The sequence below is a fragment of the Myotis yumanensis genome, unplaced genomic scaffold, assembly GCF_028538775.1.
Source record: "Myotis yumanensis isolate MYYU_CA2020_CCGP unplaced genomic scaffold, mMyoYum1.0.hap1 SCAF_3, whole genome shotgun sequence".
In the NCBI taxonomy this organism is placed as follows: Eukaryota; Metazoa; Chordata; class Mammalia; order Chiroptera; family Vespertilionidae; genus Myotis; species Myotis yumanensis.
In genome coordinates, this window is record NW_027223754.1 from 133837989 (window position 1) to 133865481 (window position 27493).

Genomic DNA, 27493 nt, shown 5'->3' on the forward strand with positions numbered 1-27493 from the left:
CATGTTTAGGGGAAGATCCATGCATTTTCAAAAGGAGGCTAAGCTTTGTGCTCAGTGATGTATATTTTAGGAATTCTCCACTTGGCTTAATTATGATTATGTCTTGATTGCCAGAAGAAGTGAGTCAGCCTTCACCTTGTACTGAGACCCCTTGGAGAAGAGTTGGAAGCTAAGGGGCCAGATAGGGTGCGGGTCAGCGCCAGAAACAGCCTTTCCTAAACGTGGCCAGAAGCGCTATCAGGCCGCGTCTTGCTAGGGGAAGCCCAGAGTGCTTTTCTTTTGCCAGAGATGTAAACGAGCGGCTTGGAGAGAAAGCTAGGGGAAAAAATAAATAAAAGGTACCTTGAGTCACCCACTTCTTCTAGTCCCATTACCGCCTCTCAGAGAATATTCCGACGGTGAGAGGTCAGACCATTTCTATTGTCACCCTCGCTGAGACAGAGGTGGGGGGTGCGGGGGCGGGCAACTGGTGTCTACCCTTTGGGAGCGGGGTGGGGAGGCCCTGGTGGCCCAGGGATGTGCTTTGTTTAGTTTTGGGTCGGGCTCCCGGGTCCATGCAACCCCGCCCGGTCCAGCCGGAGCGCTGGGAGGACGCGGGGCAGCTGCAACGGCCTCTGCGTCAAGGGGAGTTGGGGCGGGGAGGGGCGGCGCCCGGCCCGGGGCTCCGGCCCCCCGCCCCCAGCCCCCAGCCTCCCGCCTCCCGCAGCCTCCCCTCTCCCCGCAGCCTGTCCGTACGGGCGGGTCCGGCTAGTGGGCGCCTCCATCACACACACACACACACACACACACACACCTCTCTCTCTCTCTCTCTCTCTCTCTCTCTCTCTCTCTCTCTCTCTCTCTCTCCCTCCTTCCCCACGCGCGCGCTGCATCTCGTGCTCCTTCCCAGCCCCTCGCAGGCCCTGGCGAGTCCCTCGGTGCCAGCCCTCTGGGCTGCGACCCCTCAACCCGCCCAGGGCCCGCCCTTGGCAGGCAGCCGCTGCTCGCCAGACCGCTCCTTCCCGGCCTCCCTCGCAGGCACCTGGCCCCGACCCGTTGGCACCGCAGCTCCTGTCGGACGTGGAAGCGGCCAGAGGAGCCGGTTGGACCCGCTAACGGTAACGCGCTCCCGCCGCCGAGGGCTCGGTTTACTAGGGTGGGGCTCGCCGGCAGCCACCCTGGGAGCCCGGGGACGCGGGCGGGAGCGGAATCGATGCTGGACCCGGGAAGGCTGTGTGTCCGGAGGTGAGGGCAGGGAGGGAGGGAGACTCCAAAACGCTGGGCTCTGCAGGAGACCTTCCGGGCTGTGCGCCCTGCAGCCCATCCGAGCACCCCCGGAGGGGAGGCGAGGAGCGGAGCGTGGGGGGAAGCACATGGGTCGAAACGTGCCGCCTCCTCCTTTCCTTCTGGTCGTGGAAACTGCCCACGGCCTCCCCGAGAGACTGCTCCTTTCCAAGTCAGATCTGGATGGGCTGAGGGTGGGGTTCCCCGTGGGCAAGTCCAGGAGGAAAGCTGGGAGGGTCGCGACAGAGAAAGGCGCTCCGGAGGTTCTAGGTGCGTTGGAAACCCACCCCCGAGAGTGTGAGCGGCGAGGCGGGGAGGGAGCAGCCTCATTCCTCGTTGGCCCTGGTTGCTTTTGCTACTACTCGCGGCGACCGCCAAAGGCTGTGTGTTTTCACTGGAGCCCAACTACCTTTCGCCCGAGGCGTGCAGTGATCCGTGTTCCTAAAGTGAGCCTCGCCTCGAGCCGGGGCACGTGGCTACCTTGGACAGCACAGCCCGGCCCAGGCGCTCCTGCGCACCCGGGAATTGCCGAGTGTGCCGCTGAGGGTGGTGTTGCTGGGATTTCAAGGAGATGATGGGGGGGTGGGGGGGGGGTGGGGGGGGGGGACGGGACTGGAAACCCAGACCATTTCTGCGTTTCATCTACAGGGCTGGTCTGCGAGTGGCCTGGACAGAGGATAATTCTGAGTTTAGGACAGCCTTTCATGAGGCACTCCAACCAGCCTTAGAAATAAGAATGAATGAATGAGACGTCATGTCTCTGACAGTTGGTTGTCTCCCCCTGGGTGGCAGAGGCTTCGGGGGCCGGAATCAGTTTCTTTTCAGCGGGGAAGCGGCTTTTGCGTGCGCCTTGGCGGTGAACAGCAGCCCTAGGTTCGCACTCTCAATTTCCCTTCTCTCTCCTCGCCCCTCGCCGGGACAGGCTGGAGCGAGAGGGGGCGGCCCGCACTCGGGCGCGGTGACGTCACAGTGTTTCGGTGTTTATGCAAATGACTGCGGCCGTTTCTCCCGGTCCGGCCGTTTTCCTTGGAGGTCTTAAAGGTAGACCCAGTCGTTCCTCTGCACCATTTGTGTGGTTCCCCGTGCAGAAAGCGAGAGGACTGAAGGCTCTGCTTCACGTATTTCGTTTGGGCTCCTCATCACCCAGTTTTTAAAGCTGCCGTATAGCATTGCATGCCTGGTTGCTCAGGAAATAGCCTGCTCTGACAAAGCGGCCCCGCCCAGATCCTGACCCCGCCCAGCACCATGCTGCAAGAACTGGGACGCTGCTGATACCCACTGACTTGTCTTCAGAGCCTAGTACTGGGCTTGACTTGTAATAGGTTCTTCACTAGTACTTGGTGCCTGAATTTTCCTTGAAGAGTCCGTGCATTGCCCTCAGTAAGTTCAGAGTATTCGACCATCAGAGTCGTGGATTTCATTTTTGTGAGCGTGAGTGCCATTTTTACCCACCTGTATCTTTGCTGCAATATATTATCCCACCAAATTTTGAATGGAATGCATTGATGATTTTTCTCCAAATGAAGCATTCAGTATATTCTTTTGTTCCCCCCAGAAGGACAGAAAATAACTGTTTTGAAAGGAAGACAATCTGTTTGTTGACACTTCTTTTTCTGATTGCAGTTGTATACCTGATTCAAGAATTACTTTATACTCCCAATATGTATAACTCAAAATATAGTATTTCAATGACATTATGAAAAGTTTTCATACATGTTTCTAGGAGATAAGTGCTCTATTATTCACTTAATAAATAAGAAATGCTATCTTAGTCCCTTCAGGCTGCCATAACAAAATACCATGAACTGGGTGGTCTAAAAACAACAGAAATTTAATTTCTCCCAGTTCTGGAGGCTGGGAAGTCCAAGATCAAGGCACCAGCACATTCTAGGTGTCTGGTGAGAACCAGATTCCTGATTTATAAATGAGAAGGCTCTCATTGTGCCCTCACATAGTGGAAGGGTCTAAGTTAGCTCAGTTTTTATCTTATTTTTTTTTAATTTTTATTTTTTGCTAGAGGCCCACTGCACGAATTTGTGCACATAGATTGTAAATTAATTAGAAGGTGGCCAGCAGGGCAGGACTGGGAGAGATGGGACAGACACACCCTGGAGCCAGCCTCACACGGTCCTTCCCCAGCTGGTTGGTTATACCTGGGTGGTGCTAGGGCTCCATGGGCGTCTGTGGAGTGAGTGGGGTCTCTCCAGCAGGTGGGGTCCCTTGGCCTGGCCTATGGGGGATCAGGCCGAAACTGTTCCTCTGACACTCCCCGAAGTGTCCCAGAGTGCGAGAGGACACTCTGCAAAGCTGCTTGTCACTTGGCAGCTCCTGTGTTGAGCATCTGACCCCTGGTGGTCAGTGCATATCATAGCTGTCGGCCAGTCAGTCGGTCGCTTAGTCTTTTATGTATATAGACTAGAGGCCGGGTGCACAAAAATTTGTGCACTCAGGGGAGGGGGGACCCTCAGTCCGGCCTGTGCCCTCTCACAGTCTGGGACCCCTCGGGGCATGACCATCTGCTGGCTGAGGCTTGCTCCCCAGGGGATTGGGCCTAAGCTGGCAATCGGACATTCCTCTGGCAGCCCGGCAGCCCTCGGGGGATGTCCACTTGACAGTGGGGAGCAGACCTAAGCTGCAGTCAGACATCCTTAGCGCTGCTGAGGAGGCAGGAGAGGCTCCCACCACCACCGCTGTACTGGCAGCCCTCAGCCTGGCTTGTGGCTGAGCAGAGCTCCTCTATGTGGGAGCTCACTGACCACCAGAGGGCAGCTCCTGCATTGAGCGTCTGCCCCCTGGTGGTAAGTGTGTGTCATAGTGACCAGTCATTCCCAGTCTTTCTGCTGTTAGGGTCAGTTTGCATATTACCCTTTTACTATATAGGATAGAGGCCTGGTGCACAGGTGGGTGCTGGCTGGTTTGCCCTGAAGGGTGTCCTGGATCAGGGTGGGAGTCCCACTTGGTTGCCTGGCCAGCCTGGGTGAGGGGCTGATGGTTGTTTTCAGGCTGCCCGCACCCCCTTCAGGGTGGGGGTCCCCACTGGGGTGCCTGGCCAGCCTGGATGAGGGGCTGAGGGCTGTTTTCAGGCTGCCCGCACCCCCTTCGGGGGGGGCGGTTCCCACTGGGGTGCCTGGCCAACCTGGATGAGGGGCTGATGGCTGTTTTCAGGCTTCCCACACCTCCTTCAGGGGGGGTCCCCACTGGGGTGGCTGGCCAGCCTGGATGAGGGGCTGAGGGGTGTTTTCAGGCTGCCCGCTCCCTCTTCGGGGGGGGCCCACTGGGGTGCCTGGCCAGCCTGGATGAGGGGCTGATGGCTGTTTTCAGGCTGTCCGCACCCCCTTCAGGGTGGGGGTCCCCACTGGGGTGCCTCGCCTGTCTGGTTGAGGGGCTGAGGGCTGTTTTCAGGCAGGCCAAGCCTGCAACTGAAGCTCCCAGTCTCTCCTTTTTTTCTTTTTTTTTTATTCTGGGATTTATTTATCTTCTGTAATTGAGACTTTGTTGCAGCTCCAGCTCCGAGGCCGGCTGGCTGAAAGTAGGTACCTGGGGTTTGTTTAGCTTCTATAATTGCAATATCCTTGCATCTGGAGCTCAGAACTGGGCCGCGGCAGGCAGGGAACCTTGGCTTCCTCCATCTCTGGGGCAACCAAGCCTCATGTTCGCTTCAGCTGCGTGGCTGCAGGCCGCCATCTTGGTTGGCAGTTAATTTGCATATCACCCTGATTAGCCAATGGGAAGTGTAACGGAGGTATGGTTAAATACCATGTTTGTCTATTATTAGATAGGATTACTTCCTAAAAGTCCAACTTCTTATCACATGGGGTTAGGATTTCAACATTTGAATTTAATGGGGGAAGATAAACATTCAAACCACAGCAAACAGTAAAGAATTTTTAAATTAGATAATAGCTATTCGAGAGACCAGTAATCAGAAGAGATCCCTGACTTTTCAATAATTGAATACTTAAAATAACTTGGAATAATTACTAAAACCTAAAATCTATATTTATAATGATTTATTCAGTGATCACAGTTCAAATTTTACTATGTGTATGGTAGAAAATATACTTCCTATCAAAAAACAAAACTTTTTTATAAATAGGCAAGCATTTGCATTCTTTAGATCTCTGGGGTTGTTCTCCATTTAAAAAATCATTGACTTAGAATGATAGACTTGAAAGAAACCTCAGTGATTATCAAAAGCTTTGAAAACTTCTACTTCTCAACTTCTATTACTACATGCATATGCATGATTAGATATAATAATATATTCCTATTCACAGTAGGTTTTAAAATAGTTTTTGAGCAGATGGCTTTATTAACAAAAACCATAGGCATAATCTGATATATGAAAACATTTAAGTTTATATGGCAGGAATCTTAGATTTATTTCCAATTTTCCTTATAACATTAAACAAATATTCTTCTAGACATATTTAGTGAATATTTTTAAATAAAAAATTATCTGCTTAAATATTAACTTTGATCAATAGTGATTGTCTCATATTTCTTGGTGAAAACAAACTGTATATACTGGGATGCAGAGTGCTTTTAAGTGCACAATGTCACTTGATATAGGATAGAGCTGTTTTCAGTCTTAAAGTTCACATTATTTCTTCGTGATTACTAAGGTATGCTTTCACATAAGATTAATTGATTATTATCTTTGAGTAGAATGCTTACCCTGGGAACTTTTCGCCTATCAAAGTGAAAAATCAAGATGCAGAATTGTGAATACTGGTATAGTAACAGTTGTGTAAAAAATGAAATAGGTTGGGTAGATGAAGAAAAAGCACATTAACTTGAATATACCTGTTATTTTCAATATAAATTAAAAAATGCCTAAAATATACATATATATATGTATATGTGTATATATATATTGTATAATGCAACACTAGCCAGTTTTTATAAAATTAAATATATCAGAAAGGGATGTTTTGAGCATATGTCAATCTATAATTAAGAAACATTTATTAAAAATTAAAGTAATTTAGCCCAGGCCAGATGGCTCAGTTGGTTGGAGTACCCTCCTGTACACCAAAAGTCTGTGGGTTTAATTCCCAGTCAGGGCATGTATGGGAGGCAACCTAGTGATGTTTCTCTCTCACATGGATGTTTCTCTTTCTCTAAAATCAATGAACCTATTCTCGGGTGAGGATTAAAAAGAAATCAATGTAATTAAAAAAATTTTAACGGGCTGAAGAGTTGCAATACTTATGGGAATTAACCTTTCCTGGATTTTCTTTTTCTTTTTCTTTTTTTATTAAATCTTTATTGTTCAGCCCTAACCGGTGTGGCTCACTGGATAGAGCATCGGCCTGCAGACTGAAAGGTCCCAGGTTCGATTCCAGTCAAGGGCATGTACCTTGGTTGTGGGCACATCCTCAGTAGGAGGTGTGTAGGAGGCAGCTGATCGATGTTTCTCTCTCATCGATGTTTCTAACTCTCTATCCCTCTCCCTTCCTCTCTGTAAAAAATCAATAAAATGTATTTAAAAAAAAAAGAAAGGGATGTTAAATATGTATTTGCATGCATGTAGAGTTCTTTTTCTAAGTTATAAAAATGTGATAATATATTGATGATATTACAAGTAAATAACTTTAGCTCCTTTTTCTCCTTCCATTTCTTATCCTCTGCTACCTCCTGCTTTAGTCTGGGGTGGTTGCAGGAAAATTTGGTATAGGGTTGCAGTTTAATATTAAAATTTCCACAAAAATATACTAAGTCTGGGGGTAAAGTATCTGTTTTCTTCACTAGGCCATATACTCTTCCTGGAGAATAATTTTATTTTACCAATCCACCTAACATTCTCAATGCATTCTTAAACTTGTCTGTTAAATTAACTGAAGGAAGTATGACAGAATAACTAGTGGCCCAGCACACAGATTCGTGCACATTGAAAGGAAATTAATTAGAAGAAATGTTTTAATATCACTATTTGCCCTTTCTCTATAATAGAAGTGTCAACCAAGTTCATGATTGACAATGACAGATCAAAACACATGCATGCGATTGGCGTCAGCAACAGCTTTATATGTATCACACATGCACGAGTCAAATTAGCCTATGTGACTTATTGACCAATGTTATCCCAATAAATTTAATTCTTTAACAAACATGTTACATTTGCAGAAAAGTGACTGAAGGGCACATAAGATCCCATCTGCTGCTCTAAAGTAATTTTATTACTAAAAATGTTGAAAGAGAAAACTTTCCTGTAATTTCAGAAACTATAAAAATCATGGAGTAAAGTGGGGGAAAAGGAGACATATGTAAAACTTTAGACAATAAATTTTAAAAAATCATGGAGTTAAAATAGTCACCTTTCTACCTTAATCATCTCATTTGACAGCATATGGTACCTGGATACCACCCTGCAAACCAAGGATATTTGCTATTGTTTTCACATTAGAACAATTTTAATCTATATTTTGAATACATAATATTGTATTAAAGGGTATAGAGTGAAAAATATATCTTCTCACCCTTTCCCCCCAGCATATCCAGTCCCATCCATACCTCCCCTTAAGGCACCCAAGTTGATCAATAGTGATTGTCTCTTATTTCTTGGTGAAAAACAAACTGTATATACTGGGATGCAGGGTGCTTTTAAGTGCACAATGTCACTTGATATAGGATAGAGCTGTTTTCAGTCTTAAAGGTCACTTTATTTCTTCGTGATTACTAAGGTATGCTTTCACATAGGATTAATTGATTATTATCTTTGAGTACAATGCTTACCCTGGGAACTTTTCGCCTATCAAAGTGAAAAATCAAGATGCAGAATTGTGAATACTGGTATAGTAACAGTTGTGTAAAAAATGAAATAGGTTGGGTAGATGAAGAAAAAGCACATTAACTTGAATACACCTGAGGAAACAGCATAAAGGTGATATAACTAGTAGAAGTTGTGCAGCTGATAAATAATAGAGTGAGGACACAACTCCAAGTTTGTCAGATTAAAACCAATGCTGTTAGCCATGCATTAGTTAAATTACTATGCCAACAGTCTATCTTTAGATAATTCAATAAAGGTAGACCTTTAGATAATTTATGTCTTGCAAATCACAATTTCTTATATGTCAGATATTTCCTTCCAGCAAAAGTAATTTGGGAAATTAGCTTATTTCAGTTTTTCAATGGTTATATTTATTCTTTTAGTCAATTACTATTTATTAAGCTCTAGGGGGAAGCAATGCAAATTAAAACTATTTTTTTTTCTGAAAACCTTTTCCATATCAAAACCTTGTTGGACAGTTTCAAGTAGTCACCATGAGAAGTTTTGTCCTTTTTCTAGAGATGTGTCTATTATTTAAAACTAGTAGCCCAGTGCATGAAATTCATGCACATTAAAAGGGAATTAATTAAAGGAAATATTATAATATTGCTATTTTCCCTTTCTCTATAATAAGAGTGTCAGAGATAAAAGAAAATTAGTAAAAGGTATATGAAAATAATATATAAATTTGTTAATAAATAAACAATCACAACATGATATAATAACAACAAAGACATGATATAAAAAAAACATGATGTAAAAATGATATTGATACAAACAATGAGTGATAAATTGATTAAACTTACTCTAATATCTCTCTGTATACCACAGTAAGAGTGAAAACACTTTCAGAGTGCTTGACTAATATCCCTTGTGACGAAATATTTACAACTTTAACTTTAACATCACATGCTCTTCAAACTCGAGAGAAAGCAACATATAACTGACCATGTGCAAAAACAGCTTCAGGTAGGAATATTCCTACTCTGTCTAGAGTTTGTCCTTGTGATTTATTAATAGTCATCGCAAATGCTGGCATCACAGGAAACTGTCTTCAAATTAATTTAAATGGGAGCCCAGTGTCAGATGGGGACAATTCAATTCTTGGAATCAGAACAACCTCTCCTTCTGCAGATCCTGTTAATACTTCAGCTTCGATAATGTTGGGTTGCAATCTTTTAATAATAAATCTAGTACCATTACAAAGACCCCATTTACTATTAAGATTTCTCAGTAGCATGATGATTGCACTCACTTTCAATTTTAATTTATAACACAGCATTCCCAAAGGAGTAATACTATTAAGAAATTCGATGGGAAAATTTTCCTTTTCAGCATCATCTGTTGAATCAATGGAATCATCACTCAAATACGTGTGAAAATCTCCATTGAGTAGATCCAAAATTTCTTCATTTAATTTTTGAATGTGCTCATTTTTTGGACAAAGAATCTCATGTTTAGATATATTTTTAATATTATCTATAGATATAGTATTTCCAAAGGTAGCTTCAATAATAGATCTGTTACAAATAATTTCACAGGGGATTTCAGTAATATCCATTGCCCATCTCCGAGTTTTACTAACCATTCACTATAAGCAGAATCCTCTGATCTCATATTTGTTTTGAGACAACTTTCTGAAACATCACCAAACATTACAGTACTTTAAACTCGTTTGTACTATGGCCGATCGCATAGCATGTGGCACAATACTGAGACATTGTCGAAAATCCCCTCCGAGAAGGAGAACTTTCCCACCAAATGCAACATTCAAATTCATAATTTCTCTTAGTAATCTGCCTCAGGGCGCTCCAGGTGCTCTGAGGGCGGGTTCCTCCCTCAGGCCTCATCCTCACCAGAAACAGCTTGCGGAGGGCGCCTCAGGGCCAGTAGGACTGATGAAAGTGGGGGAGGTGGCAGGGAGGTGGTATCTGCGCTTCTGATCATTTGCACACTCCTGCAGGCCATCAGAAGCCTCTGGCAGCCATCACCACAGCAACCCAGGACTCAGTGCCTTCGAGTTCTGAGGGAAGGTTCCTCCCTCAGGCCTCACCGGAAATAACTCAGGGAGGGCACCTCAGGGTCGGTGGTACTGATGGAAGTTGCGGAGGGGTGGGGGGCATGGAGGTAGTGCCTGCGCTTCTGATCACTTGCACACTGTGTTTTATACCACAGCCTGTGGCATTGACTGTGAAGGTCGCCATGGCAACCCAGCGCTGACTGCAGGACTGACTCTGGTTGGTCAAGCCTCCGGTCATTACTGTTGTTACTGACCCAGGATTTTTATATATTAGGATATTGGTAATGATTTTCTTTCAGAATTTTCTTCATAGTCTTCCTATTAATCTTCACCAAATTTTAATTGTTTACTTTTAGCATATATATTCTAGTTTTGGAAACAACTAAACATCTAATCATAAAGGCAAAAATATAGGTTACATGGTCATGTTAAATAATTATATTTTCTTAGGGTTACCATCCACCCTGTCTTATTAATTAAGATTAGTATGATGGGCTGCTTCTCTGACTTCTAAAGTAAAAATAACAGCAATTCCATGAAATAATTTCATTTTTTCTAGCAACAACTGGGCAGAATTCTTGGAGTATCATTTCTAAAGCCTCCTGATCCAGCTTTGAAGCGAAGCACACGTGTTTAATCACTTTTTAAAACTGACAGTCTCATTGGTTTGTAGACAAGCCTTGTACACTACCTGGTCTGTATCTGAAAAGGGTATAAGATACAGTATAACAGAAGATGAACTAGAGAAAGAAAAACGGCCAAAGTGATGGCAGTGCTTTTCTTGAGTTGTTTGAGAGAATGTTCACACAAATACCGTGAGGCATTTTTTACTACTTTCTGTGTGTATTTATGTTGTTCCTTGTGTTTGGTGTGGTCTCACTCTCTCTGCCCAGCTCTTACGTCACTTTTATCCAACATTACTGGGCTCTGTTACTGTAATGAAGCTGGGTCATTTAAATTATGCAATATAGTGTAATTATTTGAGATATGCCTTTCTCTCTTAGATACAAGCAACTTAAAGCAGATATCGTATGTTTCATGTATGTTTGTATCCCTGAATGTTCATCATAATATCAAATGAGTGAATAAATGAATACATTAACAGAAGAGATTCTGTATAAAAGAAATTTATAGGAGTGGCATGCAATTGTTTATGTAGTTCTATAAGTAATAAAATGGGACCTATACTTTAGTGAGAAAGGAAGAAAGGAAGATTTTTTTAAAAAAGAGTCACAAAATTTTAAAAAAATATATTTTTATTGATTTCAGAGAGGAAGGGAGAGGGAGAGAGAGAAACATCGACAATGAGAGAGAATCATTGACCGGCTGCCTCCTGCATGCCCCCTAATGGGGATGGAGCCTTCCTGCAACCAAGGCATGTGCCCTTGACTGGAATCGAGCTCGGGACCCTTCAGTCCGAAGGCCGATGCTCTATGCACTGAGCCAAACAAGCTAGGGCAAGAGTCAAGAAATTTTAATTACAAATGAACAGAGAATATTTTATGCATTGAGTTTGTCTTATCAAAGTGGAATTTTGAAAGAAGGAAGATGTTAGATAAAATAAAATGTGTATGAAGCTCATGTAAACTATACATTTCTTACACTTGTGGAAATGTTAAACTCTGAAAGGCCAACAATCATATGTTTTATATTTTGTAGAAAGATGTTTTATCATATAAATTAATACAAAATTGTATTTATTAATTTTAGTATTTTCCTTATTAAATACTATCATTTTTAATTTAAAATTTTACAGATACCTGTAGAATATTGGACACACAGATCCAGGATCCGTAAGACTTTTCCACCTTGAATCAAGGATTTGGTTGATATCCTCCTGTCTTTTCTTCATATCAACTAAATTATTTTTTAAAAGAATTAACAAATTTGCCATAAGAGAATTTAAGAAAAATAATACAACCCACACTTTCTAATGCCTAAGAATAGCAAGATGATAAAAGAAGAATTAGAAGATGAAGTTATTGAATCTGCCAAAGACCTTCTTTCCAATGAAGATGCAGCTGATGATGCTTTTAAGAAAAGCGAACTAATTGTTGATGTCCAAAAAGAGAACCATACAGATGCTAAAGTATCTGACATCAAAAATGAAAGACGAGGTTGGAACAACAGGCTACAATACATCCTTGCCCAAGTTGGATTTTCTGTAGGTCTAGGCAATGTGTGGCGATTCCCATACCTATGTCAGAAGAATGGGGGTGGTAAGTTTTATTTTTTTAAGTGATACATTGCTGAATAGATTTCAATTGATTATCTCAAATAGCTGCTGTTGTTGCTGGAGTCTCAGTAGTTTAGAAACTATGAATTTTATTATAAAGCTAGGGAGATTCCTTTGTTGAAAATGAGTTTCACTGTTTTCAGAATAGGTTTCCATAGGAGCAGATGGCTTGCTATGAATACACAAGGATTGCTTTAAAGGTAATACATTCTCAGATTCTTTCTGTGGATTCTATTAAAAATCTCTAAATTACTGACTTTTTAAACAAATGTTGCATCCCTTGTGCCTGTTGGTTATTCACTTTGGAGAAAAAAACTGAAGTTTCTGGTATAAGGCAATATTTGTGAAGACAAAATTTTCTCTCTATGACTTATTAAATCTGAATTTTTAAAGTTGTTTTACTCTCCATAAAAACAAAAATTGCATATCATTTAGAATGATGATAGTCTTCTAATGCTGACCAGAACTTTAAAGATTTCAGTAGAAGGGATTTAATGGGATCCTTTACAATAAAGAGTAATATGCAAATTGACCATCACTCCCTCACAAAGATGGCTGCCTATGACCAGGCCGGCAGGGGCTTAGTGAGGGATGACCAAATGACTGAAAAGTAGGCTGTGTGAGGCAACCAGACTGGCAGGGGGTGAGTGAGGGATGACCAAATGACTGAACAGCAGACTGCGTGGGGCAACCAGGCCGGTGGGGGGTGGGGGGCCATGAGGGGTGACCAGGCTGGCATGGGGCCAGTAAGAGGCGACCAGGCCAGCAGGAGGTTAGTTAGGGGTGACCAGGCTGGCGGGGGGGTGCAGTTGGGGGCAACCAGGCCAGCAGGGGCAGTTGGGGTGATCAGGCTAGTGGGGGGGGGGGCAGTTAGGGGCTACCAGGCCAGCAGAGGGGGCCAGTTAGGGGTGCCAGGCTGGTGGGGGGGGGGGGCTGTTAAGAGCGACCAGGCAGGCAGGCAGGTGAGCAATTAGGAGCCAGTGGTCCAGGATTGTGAGAGGGATATCCAACTGTAGTTTAGGCCCAATCCTGGCAGTCGGATATCCCCCAAAGAGTCACGGATTGGAGAGGGTTCAGGCTGGGCTGTGGGGGACCCCGCCCCCCATGCATGAATTTCATGCACCAGGCCTCTAGTAATTAATATTATACCAGTCATTCTTTATCCTTAAATATCATACATATTTGGTTCCCAATTCTGTAGTATTTGGGGGACAATGTTTTGTTTTAAAGAAAACTTTAAAGAAATTAGAATCCTTAGTTTTAAACAAAAATATATACATCAGCATGATACTTTAGTTTTTTGTATTTGTGCATATAAATACCAGGGGTTATTTAGCAAATATTTCTTAAAAACTAAGGGGGGTGGACACATACAAAGGAATAGATTATTTGTGTAGGACATAATTTTTATAGTACACCAAAGTCAAACTGAATGTTTACTAACATTTAGTTTGAAGCTTTATTATTTATATGCATGGAAGTTGTTAAAATAAGCATGACTAAAAACTAAATATTTTATGTGCCTCATTTCAGTACCCAAAGGATAGAAAGAATATTTTGGTATTTGATTCTAGTTTGTGATAGTTTCGTTGACTGAACAAATATTTTTAATTTTTATGTGATTGCCACCTACAAATCAAATGAAATAATATAACCATTCGATATGGAATTTCTTCTTAGCCACTAAAGATAAAAGTGTTATGGTGACAAAATAAGGTTTAAAATCTTGCTTAGTTAATTCAACCAGGCACAAAATCACAGGTTTGAAAAAATTAGCCTGTTTGACAAATCTTCCTGAGAGGTCGGAATCAATACATAGTCGGTGATCCACTACAGATCACATCATTCCACTGAAATTGTGAGCCCCTTAGTGAGTCGGTAACATCACATTAATTATTTATCAAATCAGCTATAAGCAGCTGTGCACTACCCTGCTTTGCGTTTCTTACAAATCACTTCATTTGTCAAGACTTTGAGAAGATGAAATCTAATTTTCAGACCTCTCCCCTTATAAACCTTATTCATACTGTAAAGGAAGAAAGTTTTCTTGACTGAAGAGTTAGGTTGCCTTCCATTTAATACAATTTTTGTCTTGATGGAGAGCTGAGAAAGAATTTTGTATTTAGTAATTAGCAAAGTGGCTCTTCTTTCTAATTTTCATGTGAAAGTAGTCAAAATACCCTTCCTAATATTGTTTCCTTTCTTCAAATCACAAATACTAGAGAGTGATATTACAAAATACCAGTGAACTTTTCTCATTTCAAGATGGCTGTTAGAGTACAAAAGATTTTGCTCAATATGCAGTATAGCTTTGAGCCTTCTAGGTACTCAAGTGGTATCTTCTGGCTGCTGAGTCAAAGAGCCTCGCTACCCAAATCTTACTTATTCATTATTTGAGGAACTTTATGAATAATATGAATAAAAAGTAATAAACCTAATGTAAGTTGATTTGTCTGAAAATATACTTAAAGCACAATGGTTAAGCTTAATAAGTGGTATAACATAGAAGCTACCAGCTCAAAGTTTGAAATCAATTTGACTATGAAGCCTAGCTCAGTGGTCGGCAAACTGTGGCTCACGAGCCACATGCGGCTCTTTGGCCCCTTGAGTGTGGCTCTTCCACAAAATACCACGTGTGGGCGCGCATGTACAGTGCGATTGAAACTTCGTTCCCCATGTGCAGAAGTCGGCATTTTGTGAAAGAGCCACACTCAAGGGGCCATATTTTTTAAGCATAGAAACTCTACTAAAAGGATAATAGCATATATTTTATAATAGACTAGTGGCCCAGTGCACAAAATTCGTGCAGGGCGGGTGCGGGGGCAGTGTCCCTCAGCCTGGCCTGCACTCTCTCCAATCTGGGACCCTATGGACATCCCTCTCACAATCTGGGACTGCTGGCTCCTAACCGCTTGCCTGCCTGCTTGCCTGATCACCCCCTAACTGCTCTCCTGCCGGCCTGATCTCCCCCAACTGCCCTCCACTGTCACAACCCGCCTCCTCTGCTGGGACCCACCTCCTCTGTGTGAGGTGGCGGAGATGACGGAACTGGCCTCCTCTGTGCTATGTGGAGCGGCCGCCAGGCCCCACCACCACTGTGTGCGTGGCCATCTTGTGGTGGCCATCTTATGACAACATCATGTGTGAAGGCCACCTAAGCTTTTATTAGTATAGATATGAAATGTCTTTGTTTCTGTCAATCTCACCACCCCATCATAGAATTTTGGAAAATAAAAAATTGCTTGTTTCCTAAAGTGTATTTTTATATGAAGTATATATAGGGAAAATGACATTTCTCTGTGTTAGAGGTTTTTTTATTTTATTATATTTTTATTTGAAGCAGCCATTTCTTCTCCTTTGTTGTTATTTAAGAAGAAGAGTCAGTTTTAGTAATATAAAATTTCATTCATTTTAACTTATCTGATTTGCAGTACATGATTTATATCAATAGATGAATTTGAACAAAATTTAATAAAATACTTCATAAATATTGTATGAATAAGATTTTTATGATGCCTGACTGGTGTGGCTCAGTGTTTGAGTGTCAACCTGTGAAACAGGAGGTCATGATTCCATCCCTGGTCAGGGCACATGCCCAGGTTACAGGCTCAATCCCCAGTGGGGAGCATGCAGAAGGCAGCCAATCATTGATTCTCTGTCATCATTGATGTTTATATCGCTCTCTCCCTCTCTCTTCCTCACTGAAACCAATAAAAATAATATTTTTTTAAAAAAAGATTTCATGAGTTTGTGAAACCTACTTGAGAAAATAATTAATGTTAAGGAGACAATTATTTTATGGAAAAGTAAGTTGTTTACCCTTTCATTAAAATGAAACCAAGCTATTCATTGATATACTTACTTTTATCATAATTATTTTTTATCAGAAAGTCTTTGTAGCAGGCAAATTGAGGTTTCAAATACTAGAAAGTTTAAAGTAATGAAATTGCATTTTCTTTAAAGTCCTTTATATTTATTATATATAGAAGTTCAAATATCATCTTTTATGAGATAATGAGAATTAGTGTATTCTCTACTGTGACTGTTAAAAATATAATCTATTTTATTTGTTCTTGTTTCTGTAGGTGCATATCTTTTGCCATTTTTTCTATTGCTTATGATAGTAGGTATTCCACTTTTTTTTCTGGAACTTGCTCTGGGGCAAAGAATTCGACGAGGAAGCATTGGTGTGTGGAATTACATAAGCCCTAAATTGGGTGGTATTGGATTTACAAGTTGTATAGTAAGTTTCCTGATGTAGTATATGCCATAAAATTTTTATAATGTTTGGATTTATATTATTTGTATTTAAATAAAATATTTATGTATTTCTACTGAACTGTTTATCTTTTAAAAAACACTATAGGAGATTTTACTAATACACGAAACAAGATGAAATATATTAATATAGTTCAATCTTATTACTGCATGTTCTTAAGACCTGTGAGAGACTTTTTTTTTCAGAAAAGATAATGTGTTTTAAATAAAAATAAAATGAATAAGATTTTTAAAATGTTAAATGGGGTCATATACACATAATCTCATTGTTTCAAAGGAAGGGGCATCAGAGGTTTAATGTAACCACATTATTTTATTTTGCAGGTGAGCTTGTTTGTGGCTCTCTACTACAATGTCATCATTGGCTGGAGTGTGTTTTATTTTGCTCAGTCTTTTCAGTTTCCTCTGCCTTGGGCTAACTGTCCTGTGGTGAAAAATGCTACCCATACTTGTAAGACATGGCCAATATCATGTTTTTATATTTAATGATTATAAAGTTGGTAAAGGAATGAGCTTTCAAGATTTTTAAAAATAATGTAGAAACAATTATTATCATAACAACTTTCCTCACTTTTAGGATTGCCATACTCAGATAGAACTTGGGCACCTTCTAAGTTTACTAGCTCTTCCCGAGTTACTTCTTCTCAGTTAAGCATAGTTGGTGTACAATACATTAGTAGTTATAATAGTTTCAGGTGTACGACGTGGTGACTTGATATCTCTATAAGTTACAATGTAATAACCCCACTAATTCTAGTAATCATCTGTTACTGTGCAAACCTTTCACAATATTATTGACTACATTCTCCTTCTCGAGTCGTTTTGTTGTGCCCCATGGTATTAGGGTGAAATACTGTTAACTTTGACAGCCTTTAATTTTGTACACCTCTTTTGATGCCTTATAGTTTTTGTTAAAATAAAACAAAGGACAAAAAAAAAGTACTATTGAAGTAATTGTTTTTATTTCATAGTTTTTCTATCATTTATTTTTATATCCTAGAATATAATAAAGAAAATTTCCTTATAATGATGTCAAGTAAATATAGAATATGCCTAAAATTTTCTTGTAGCCACAATTTAAAAATAAACAGGTGAAATATTTTATTTAATCCTATGTATCCAAAAATTTTAACATTTCAACGTAAAATTAATATAAAGTTATTAATGTAATAATTTTCATTATATTTCTCATATTAAGTCTCCAAAATTTTATTTGTATTGTATATTACAACACAGGACATTTCGGGCTAGCTTATTGCAAAAGTCACATATGGTCAGCCACCCGTGCATTTGACAGCTGTGCCCCAGTAAGATAATTCTGGGAGTGGAAGGGACTATAAATTTGATATGTTTTCATTACTTTGATAAAAAGTTCACGTGTTTTTATTAATAATTGTGTGATAAGAAATATCAAAGAGGATACATGTCTGTTGATATTTCACTTCTTCTGCAGTTGAGTTTTTACTGTGAATTTAAATGCTTCTGTAGAATAGTAATATTTTTCTAGAAAATGTTGAGAATTGATTTATAGGCTTATTGGGAAAAAATTCTTATTACTCTTTATAATCTGAAATTACTGTGTTATCTTTCTTTCTACAGTTATAGAGCCAGAATGTGAAAAAAGTTCTGACACCACCTATTACTGGTACAGAAAAGCACTGGATATTTCCAGTTCCATTTCTGAAAGTGGGGGCTTAAACTGGAAGATGACCGTCAGCTTGCTGGTTGCCTGGGCCATTGTTTGCTTCGCTATGATCAAAGGCATTCAGTCTTCTGAAAAAGTTAGTGTGTTAGAGACCCTCCTGATTCTGCAATCTCTGTGGGCAAATTGCAAGTAGCACTTTGTTCTACATAGTTAATTAAAGATTGATAAAAAGTGGTGCTTTTACGATATGTTTACATTAATAAAACGACATAAGCAAAGAGATAAGTGTTTTATACTGAAATATAAAGTCATTTATAATCTTTTATTTTATCAAGAGTTTTGATATTTTTGGTCAATACCATTTTTTTCTATTTATTGAGTTTACCCTAATATTTTGATTCTCTGATTATCAATCAGTTCCAAACATGGAAATTGGGGAAGGTGGTAGAATAAAGAAATTTTTCATTTTAGTTGTCTTATATCATTCATTTTTCTCTATTGTAGTTATTCTAAGGAATGCTTGCATAAGATATTTTAATATGGTCTCTATTGTGGAGGGTTTCTTAAAGATCTGAGCAGCACTAGGTAAATTATAAATTATCATAATTATAAATTACTGTGATAATCTCAACAACCCACTCAGAGTAAATCTAAAAGACTAAAGGGCATGCCTTCCAGTGCAAATGGAAAATGTTAAGTGGCTGTGGTTGAAAAAGACATTAAGTGAATTCTAGAAACTTAGAATTCTTTTTTTTAAAGAATACATTAGTAAAGTAATTGTTATTCACTCTTTTGCTTTCATGTTGCATTTTTTCATTATTACTGTCATTGTTTTAATGCTCTTATATCTCTTGGATGGACCATAGCAAGAATTTATTATTGATTCTTCTTTGCCTTTAATAATCTATCTCTAATATTTTTTTCTATCCAAAGCATAGATCTGATTGTATATCTTTCCAGGCTAATATATCACCAATCACCAGCATATACTAGTAGAAGTGGAGATAATAGTAGTAGTAGTAATAAATGATGATAGTGAAGGTGATTCCCACAATGATCAGAGCAAGAACAATAACAGAAGCCAATATTTATTGCAAGTGTTTTTTGCTCTAGGAAATGTGATAGGTACTTTATATATTTTATCCCATTGAATTCTAAAGAAAACTCTAAGAAGTAATTACTATTCTCAGGCCTTATTTACAGATATAAAATAATTTTGAGAAGTTAGGTAATTTCCCTAAAGAATCGTGGCTAGTAACTGCTACCTGGAGTAAAACCCAGCTCTGTGTAAATCTAGAGCCCATATTATTTAATTGCAACCCTATAATGCCTCTCACTGCCATATTTTTTTACATCCTATAGTTAAGATTTTTAGGTCAGAAGTCTATGTAATTCATCTTTGCTTCCTGTTACTTCATCTTAAATTAAAAATGTTTGATGATTTTAACTTGTAAATCACAACTAATTTCATATTTACCTTCCTGCTGGAACTCCCACACCATTTTTCCTTTGGAAAAATCAATGTGATAAATAACACATCTAAATATCTTTTCATCTTTTTCCGAGTGTCAATATACAATTAAATAAGTTCAGTTAATTGGTTCAATTTGGTGTCTTCTACCATTCTGAGACACATTACAGTCATATTTCAAATAAAGGAATAGATTCTTAAGTCACATCTAAGCACATTTACATGTTTCTTAAGATAATGTCATTTGGTAGAAAGAGAACCAAAAGTGGTTAGCCAGAGAAGTAAAAAAAATCTTTGTGCTTGAGTCTTACTGCCACATTTTGTTTCTTCTTAATCTGAGTGTGTCTTATCATTATTTTTTTAAAAAATTCATCCTTTTCTTATCACAAAATTTTGTGGTGGTTTTCCTTATTCATACAATATAACTTTAGAAAATTTTAATATAAACTTACATATCATATATAATTTATTATTTAAATTAGAAGGTTTCAGTGGCTTTGGGGCAATATTTGAATAAAGAATTCAGTAGTCACAGATGAGGAAAAAGCTGTAATTTGAGCAAAGATATGAAAATTGAAATTGTTATAATTCTTCAGTCTGAAACAAGTTAAACTTAATAGATAAATGTGTGCCAGGGATAAATATAAAGCTCTCTGTTTGCCTGTGAAACAAAAAGAGCCTCCAAATAAATAATCACACAAGTACAGGATAGAGAAACATAATTTATGGGCAATATGGTTTAAAGGTAGTATATGAAAATACCATTTAGAGAATTTAGCAGTTAAAAGAAGAATGTGAGTCAACTTGCATTAGGCTTTGTCAACACACACACACACACACACACACACACACACCACAAGGACTGACTAGAAACTTCATGAGATAAAAGAAGAGTATGATAATGTCAGTCTCCTTTGGGCCAGTAGGCACACCTCAGCTGATCCATGCCTGTAATACTGGATTTTACTGAAATCTTTATTTCTCCCTGTATCGTGGAGAGAAATTTCAACCCTGTGATCGCAATCTTCACCTCGCTGAATAAAAAGAAGAATAAGGCTTAATCCGTGCTACAGAGAACAGAACTATGGTCAATTAGTGTGAATTACGGAGAATGGTGGGGTAGTGATACATTCTCAAATAAAGGAAGACTTTTCAGGAATCAAGCCTGATAACAAGGAAACGAGTTCTCTCAGTGAGTGTGAGCATGTCCCTTTGTTACGGTCTCTGTTAAGGGGATACCTCCCCAAGATGAAGTATGCAAATGAGAAGTTCTAATTTTTCTTCTAACTCTAAGTTTATACTTTTTGGCCAGTACTACTTTGCCATTATTTCCTACTACTATGCTAAGGACTTGGTGTACATTAGCATGTGTAAATCTTTCTATCAGTCAGGTGATTTGCATCTACACTAATAAAAGACAAAGATGCTAATTGACCATATCTTCACTATGCCCCAAGCCAAGCCCACCAGCCAATCAGAGTGACTATATGCCAAACAAGATGGTGGCCGGCAGCCACAGAGCTGGAGCAAGCAGGAGGCTTGGTTGCCTGGGCGATGGAGGAAGCCAAGCTTCCCGCCTACCCTGAGCTGGCTGTTGCCTCTGCTCATGGCAACAAAGTTTCAATTATAGAAGACAAATAAATCCCAGATACCTGCTTCCAGCCAGCCTCCACTGGGAGCTTGGGTGGCTGGGGCCCGTGGCCAGCCTACAAACAGCTATCAGCCCCTCACCCAGGATGGCCACACCCTCACGGGGGCTTGACCAGCCTGCAAACTGCCATCAGCCACTCACCCAGACTGGCCAGGCACCCCAGCAGGACCCCCCCCACCCAGAAGGGGATGTGGCCAGCCTGAAAAGGGCCCTCAGCCCCTCACCCAGGCTGGCCAGGCACCCCAGTGGGAACTGCACACTGAAGGTGCTGTGGTCAGCCTGCAAACAGCCATCAGCCCCTCACCCAGGCTGGCCAGGCACTCCTATATAATAAAAGGGTAATATGCAAATTGACCCTAACAGCAAAATGACTGGGGATGACCAGTCACTATGACACACACTGACCACCAGGGGGCAGATGCTCAATACAGGAGCTGCCCCCTGGTGGTCAGTGTGCTCCCACAGGGGGAGCTCTGCTAAGCCACAAGCCAGGCTGACGGCTGCCAGTACAGTGGTGATGGTGGGAGCCTCTCCTACCTCCTCAGCAGTGCTAAGGATGTCCGACTGCAGCTTAGACCTGCTCCCCGCTGGCAAGTGGACATCCCCCGAGGGCTCCCAGGCTGCCAGAGGGATGTATGATGGCCAGCTTAGGCCCAATCCCCCGGGAAGGGGGCCTAAGCCTGCACGTGGTCATTTCCCGAGGGGTCCCAAACTGCAAGAGGGCACAGGCTGGGGTGAGGGATTTTTGTGCACTGGGCCTCTAGTGGTTTATAAAACTTCATTTTCCTGCAGAATTAGCATGTATAAGGAGAACAAATGGCCAGAATTTGCTATAAAGTCCTCAAAGAAAACGACTTTCTCAAAGTGTGTTTATAATAAGCATTTTAATATTAAAAAAACAAACAAAATGATTTCGTATGTTTTATGGTCTTCAGTGGTTCGGTGGAATGGAAATATTTTCAGACAATGTGTTTGTTGATAAACTAATCTCTTACTGAAAGGCATTCCAGTTGTCAAGATCCAGAGGGTCTTAAAATTAACCAAAGAAACATTTCACTGTTTCATTTCTCAGTTCTTAAAAGTGTTTATTTTCTGGACGAAGTAGTCAATCATTCATCAAATCATTTAATACATATATATTGATTGAGCACCTACTATGTGTCAGGCACTGACCTTGTTCTGAAGATAAAGGGATGAACAAGGCAGACAAAACACCTTCCCTCATAAAATGTCCAGTCTAGTGGCAGAGGAAGACAATAAACATATTTGAAAAATAATTTCATTTAGCAATGAATAAAATAAAATGTTGTAAGGAGAATGTGTAGACTTTTACATATAGAGAGGTAGATGAACCTATTTTTAATAATAGTAGGTATCTATTTGGTATGATAAGATTATACCCATATGATTAAATAAATAATTTAAGTTTAAAAACACAAATGGTAGAAGACACCAAATTGAACCAATTAATTGAACTTATTTAATTGTATATTGACATTCATCTGGACACCCCTGTAAAGAGCTGGCTTCGGATTCATCTTAAATCTCATAATTTAATAATTAATATTTTGGTGTGTGTGTGTTTTACCTGTGACCTACTTAATACTACTTACATGTTTAAATTTTTGGTCATTATATTTCTCCGTGTCACATTAAATATAATTTTTTAAAATATATTTTTATTGATTTCAGAGAGGAAGGGAGAGGAAGAGAGAGATAGAGACATCAATGATGAGAGGGAATCATTGATCGGCTGCCTCCTGCATGTTGGACTGATTGCCCTTGACCGGAATCAAATCTGGGACCCTTTGATCTGCAGGTCAACACTCTATCCACTGAGCCAAACTGGCCAGGGCTAAATATAAAGTTTAATTTTTCATTTTAGGAAGCTATGCTAGAGTCTTTTCATTGAATCCAAATCAGGGTCTTTAAGAACTCAAATACTTTTTGAACTAGTAAATGAAAATTGAAATGATCTGACAATATAATTAGTTCATAATTTTAAAAATATTTCAGAATAAAGATGAGTTTAATTTTTATGGAATGTATGCATAAAGGAAAACTTATCTTTGTATAAATTCTGTACATTTTTTGAGTATTTACTATATGTTAGGAATTAACAAATATGAAAGTATGAATAGAGCACAGTTTTGTCCTCACGGAACCAATAATTTAATGGGTGAGATAGATAATTACAGCAGAATAAATGCAGTAATAGAGGTATATAAAAAATGCACGATGGGCTATGGCTGGGTAGCTCAGTTGGTTAAGAATGTTATCCCAATACGTCAAGGTTGTGGGTTCAATCCCCTGTCAGGGTACATACAAGAATCAATCAATGAATGCATAAATATGTGGAACAACAAAACATGATCTCTCACTCTTTAAAACGAATAAATATTTTTTTTAAAAAAATCAATGAATGACTGCATAAATAAGTTGAACAACAAATTGATCTCTTTCTCTCTGTCTCTCTTTCAAATCAACAAATAAAAAAATTTAAAATTTAGAGGTAGTCACTGAAATTAACATGGATCTGGAGTAAGTTTTCATAGAGAAGGTAACTTTGGGGCTAGAGTATGTGTTTGAGGAGAAAAAATAATGGATGCATGGAAAATAGCATGTACAAAGCCCAAAGATTGCTGAGTACACACACCTTTATGATTTTTACATACAACTCATGCAGCTCTTGGGAGATGAAACTTTAAATGTAAGTTGACTTACATTCTAACAGTAGATGGGCTGTTAGAATGATTGGCTGTTACATACCAAACGATGTAGACCATTTGAGGATCTTTAGCTATTCATTGACACCATCAAATCTTTACTTTAGAGAGATCATTCTAGTGTAGATGCTGGATTTCAGGAATGAAGGGAAAATCTGGAGGTTAGGTAACCAGGAAATTATTTTAATGGTGACACATCAGTAAGGTTGGAAACAATTAGATATATGTGTGAATTCAGTGGTAGAATCAATAATTTTGCTTGATGAGTTGGTTATGGAACATGGGCAAAAGGGACTTATTATGGGTGTGATTAGCCTGGACAAATAAAAGTACAGGAAGAGTCATTTTTTCTCTTAGTCTCTAATTTGAAGTTATATTAAGAACATGCTGATAATATGTCACAGTTATTGGAAAAACCATAACCTATTCAGACTACTTTATTGTGTAGCCTTCATTTTCACTTTTAAAGTAAGTCGAATTAATGAAAGTAAGTCATTTATGAGGCAGGAAAGTTGAGTTCTGTTAAAAAAAAAAACTCCTTTACAAAGTAAATTCTTACTTCTGGCTAGCATCAAGATTTGTGAAGAAGAATCATAAAAAAGAATAGCTTTAATTCAAGTGAGATCAAGACTATTTAAGTAGCTACATAAACTGGCAAATTTAAAGAATACTAAAATTAGGCAATAAGAAGAATAAAAAGTACTCCATCTGAAGGCATTCTGATCACAAGTAATTAAGGAATTAAACCAATTTTAAATGATTATAAAATTATGTTTTATTAAAAACTAGAGGCCCAGTGCACGGATTCATGCACCAATGGGGTCCCTCAGCCTTGCCTGCAGCCTCTCATAATCCGGGACCCCTTGGAGGATGTCAGACTGCCAGTTTCGGCCCAATCCCCACAGGCCTGACTGAGGGGCCGAAACTGGCAGTCTGACATCCCCCAACGGATGTAGTAATGCACAAAGCAACAGGTGGCCGGAGAGGAGTCTAAGCCCAGGCCAGGCGCCATGCTGCTCCAGCTCATCTCGGCCCCGCTGTGCTTGCCGCTGCCACCATGTGGTAGCACTGCCATGGAAGTGGGAGAGGCTCATGCCACCTCAGCTGCACTCGCCAGCCACGGGCACGGCATCTGGCACCCATCAGTCAGCTGAGCAGCACTCCCGCTGTGGGAGTGCACTGACCACCAGGATGCAGTTCCTATGTTGAGCATCTGCCCTCTGGTGGTCAGTGTGCATCATAGCGACCGGTTGACTGGTCGTTTGGCCACTTAGGCTTTTATATATATATATAGATAATTAAATTAAAATATTGATTTTAAGTATGTTGGGATTTTATTCATAACTAAAGGCCTGGTACATGACATTTGTGCACTGAGAGAGGGTCTTCTCCAGTCCGGGATCCCAAGGGGTCCTTAATGCTGCCACAGAGTCGGAAGAGGCTCCTGCCACTGCTGCTGCCCTCGCCAGCCGTGAGCCCGACTTCTGGCTGCGTGGTGTTCCCCTGTGGGAGCACACTGACCAATAGGGGCAGCTCCTGTGTTGAGCTTCTGCCTCCTGCTGGTCAGTGCTCATCATAGCGACTGGCCATTCTGCCATTTGGTCGATTTGCATATTAGCCTTTTATTATATAGTACTAGAGTCCTGGTGCACGGACTTTATTTTGCACTCCCAAAATTTGTGCATGGGAGAGGGGTCTCTCAGCCTGGCCTGCACCCTCTAGCAATCCAGGACCCCTCAGGGATGTCCGACTGCCATTTAGGCCCAATCCCTATGGGCAGTTGGACATCCCTCTCAAAATCTGGAACTGCTGGCTCCTAATTGCTTGCCTGCCCACCTGCCTGCCTGATTGCCCTTAACTGCTCATCTGCCTGACTGCCTGATCTCCCCTAACCTCTCTGCCTACCAGCCTAATTGTCCCTAACCACCTGTGCCTTGGCCCCCGCCACCGCGGCTTCATCAAAAGGATGTCTGAAATGACATTCAGAAGGTTGTTCAGCTGTTCAGTGTAATTAGCATATTATGCTTTTATTATTATAGACTAGAAGCCTGGTACATACAATTTGAGCACAGGAAAGGGTGTCCCTCAGCCCGACCTGCACCCTCTCTAATCCAGGACCACTCAGGGGATGTCTGACTGCCAGTTTAGGCCCGATCCCTGCGGGCCTAAACCGGCAGTCAGACATCCCCCTTGCAAGCTGGGACTGCTGGCTCCTAACTGCTCACCTGCCTGCCTGATCGCCCCTAACTGTCTCTGCTTGCCAGCCTGGTTGCCCTCTAACTATTCCCCTGCCAGCCTAGCTGCACCCTAACTGCTCCCCTGCCAACCTGATCACCCCCTAACTGCCTCTACCTTGGCCCCTGGCACCGTGGCTTTGTCTGGAAGGATGTCCAGAAGATGCCTGGTCTAATTAGCATATTACCCTTTAATTAGTGTATATAATTTTTTCTTAGGGTGTTCCCCATGCATTTAAATATAAGTACAATTAAATGCAATTATTAAAAATAATACATATCATTTAAAAATAAAAATAAATGCAATTAAATAACAGTGGATAGAACTATAGAAGTGCAAATTATAATATTGATATGTATGCTGTTTGTCTATAGGTATTACTGGATTCAATATTTCTTACTTGCCCTACACAGGTTTCTCCTCCATTCTTCCCACCCTCCCTCCATTCCTTCCCTCCACAGATACATATTGTATACCTACTATGTGCCAGCAATTGTATTAGGTGTTTGGGATATGATAGTGAACAGGAGAGAAAAGGCCCCTGACCTCACAGAGTTTACATTCAAGTAGGAGAGACTGGAAATTAACAAGCAAACATAAAACAAACCAAAAAACAAAACAAAACAAACATAATTTCAACAGTGCTGAGTCCTGTAAATAAACAAAACAAGATAATGTCACACAGGGTAAATGGGATACAGGGGAGTGCAGTTAATGATATTGGATGGAAGAAAGCACAGCTGTTTTAGATTGGTCTAAGCAGACTTCCTGGAACAGATAAAGTTGAGACATAAATAGCAAGGAGAAAGCTCCTGTGCAGATACCGTAGATGAGTGCAGCCCTGCTCTGGCCTTAAGTTGAAGCGCTTAGTCTTAGGACAGGTAACAAGGGCCTGCAGGACTAGAGTTCAGTGGGAAGTGAGTGGTGGGACAGGCAAATGGGCCTCTGGTGTAAGGCTTTGCAGGTCCGAGGGAAGAATTGGGATTTTATTTCAACTGTATTCGAAGTCCCTGGGATATGTTAAGCAGGGGATGAGCTAATCCAAGTCATCTCTGGTTAAATGCCTGAAACCAGTTAGGAAAATATTACAAAAAGTGCAGGACTACTTCTGAACCTTTAACTTCAGCCACTGGATGGATGGTGGGCCATTTACTGAGATGGAGGTGAGTGAGGATGGGTCTGGGGGAAACTGA

General features: G+C 40.6%; 1 protein-coding gene across 3 annotated transcripts in view; it reads left to right on the plus strand.

Annotated features, from left to right (window-relative positions):
- Window positions 1–349: 349 nt before the first annotated feature.
- SLC6A15 (solute carrier family 6 member 15) overlaps window positions 350–27493 on the plus strand; it is a 47473-nt gene continuing 20329 nt past the window's right edge. For 2 of the 3 annotated variants that reach the window (XM_070409632.1, XM_070409629.1), the window contains exons 1-5: window positions 350–405; window positions 11815–12277; window positions 16380–16537; window positions 16897–17023; window positions 18172–18353. In XM_070409632.1, the coding sequence (XP_070265733.1) occupies window positions 11992–12277; window positions 16380–16537; window positions 16897–17023; window positions 18172–18353 (753 nt within the window). In that variant the 5' untranslated portion in view covers window positions 350–405; window positions 11815–11991. Of the gene's footprint in view, window positions 406–1178; window positions 1225–11814; window positions 12278–16379; window positions 16538–16896; window positions 17024–18171; window positions 18354–27493 lie in introns of those variants that run through there. The other variant, XM_070409630.1, reaches the window with a different exon arrangement.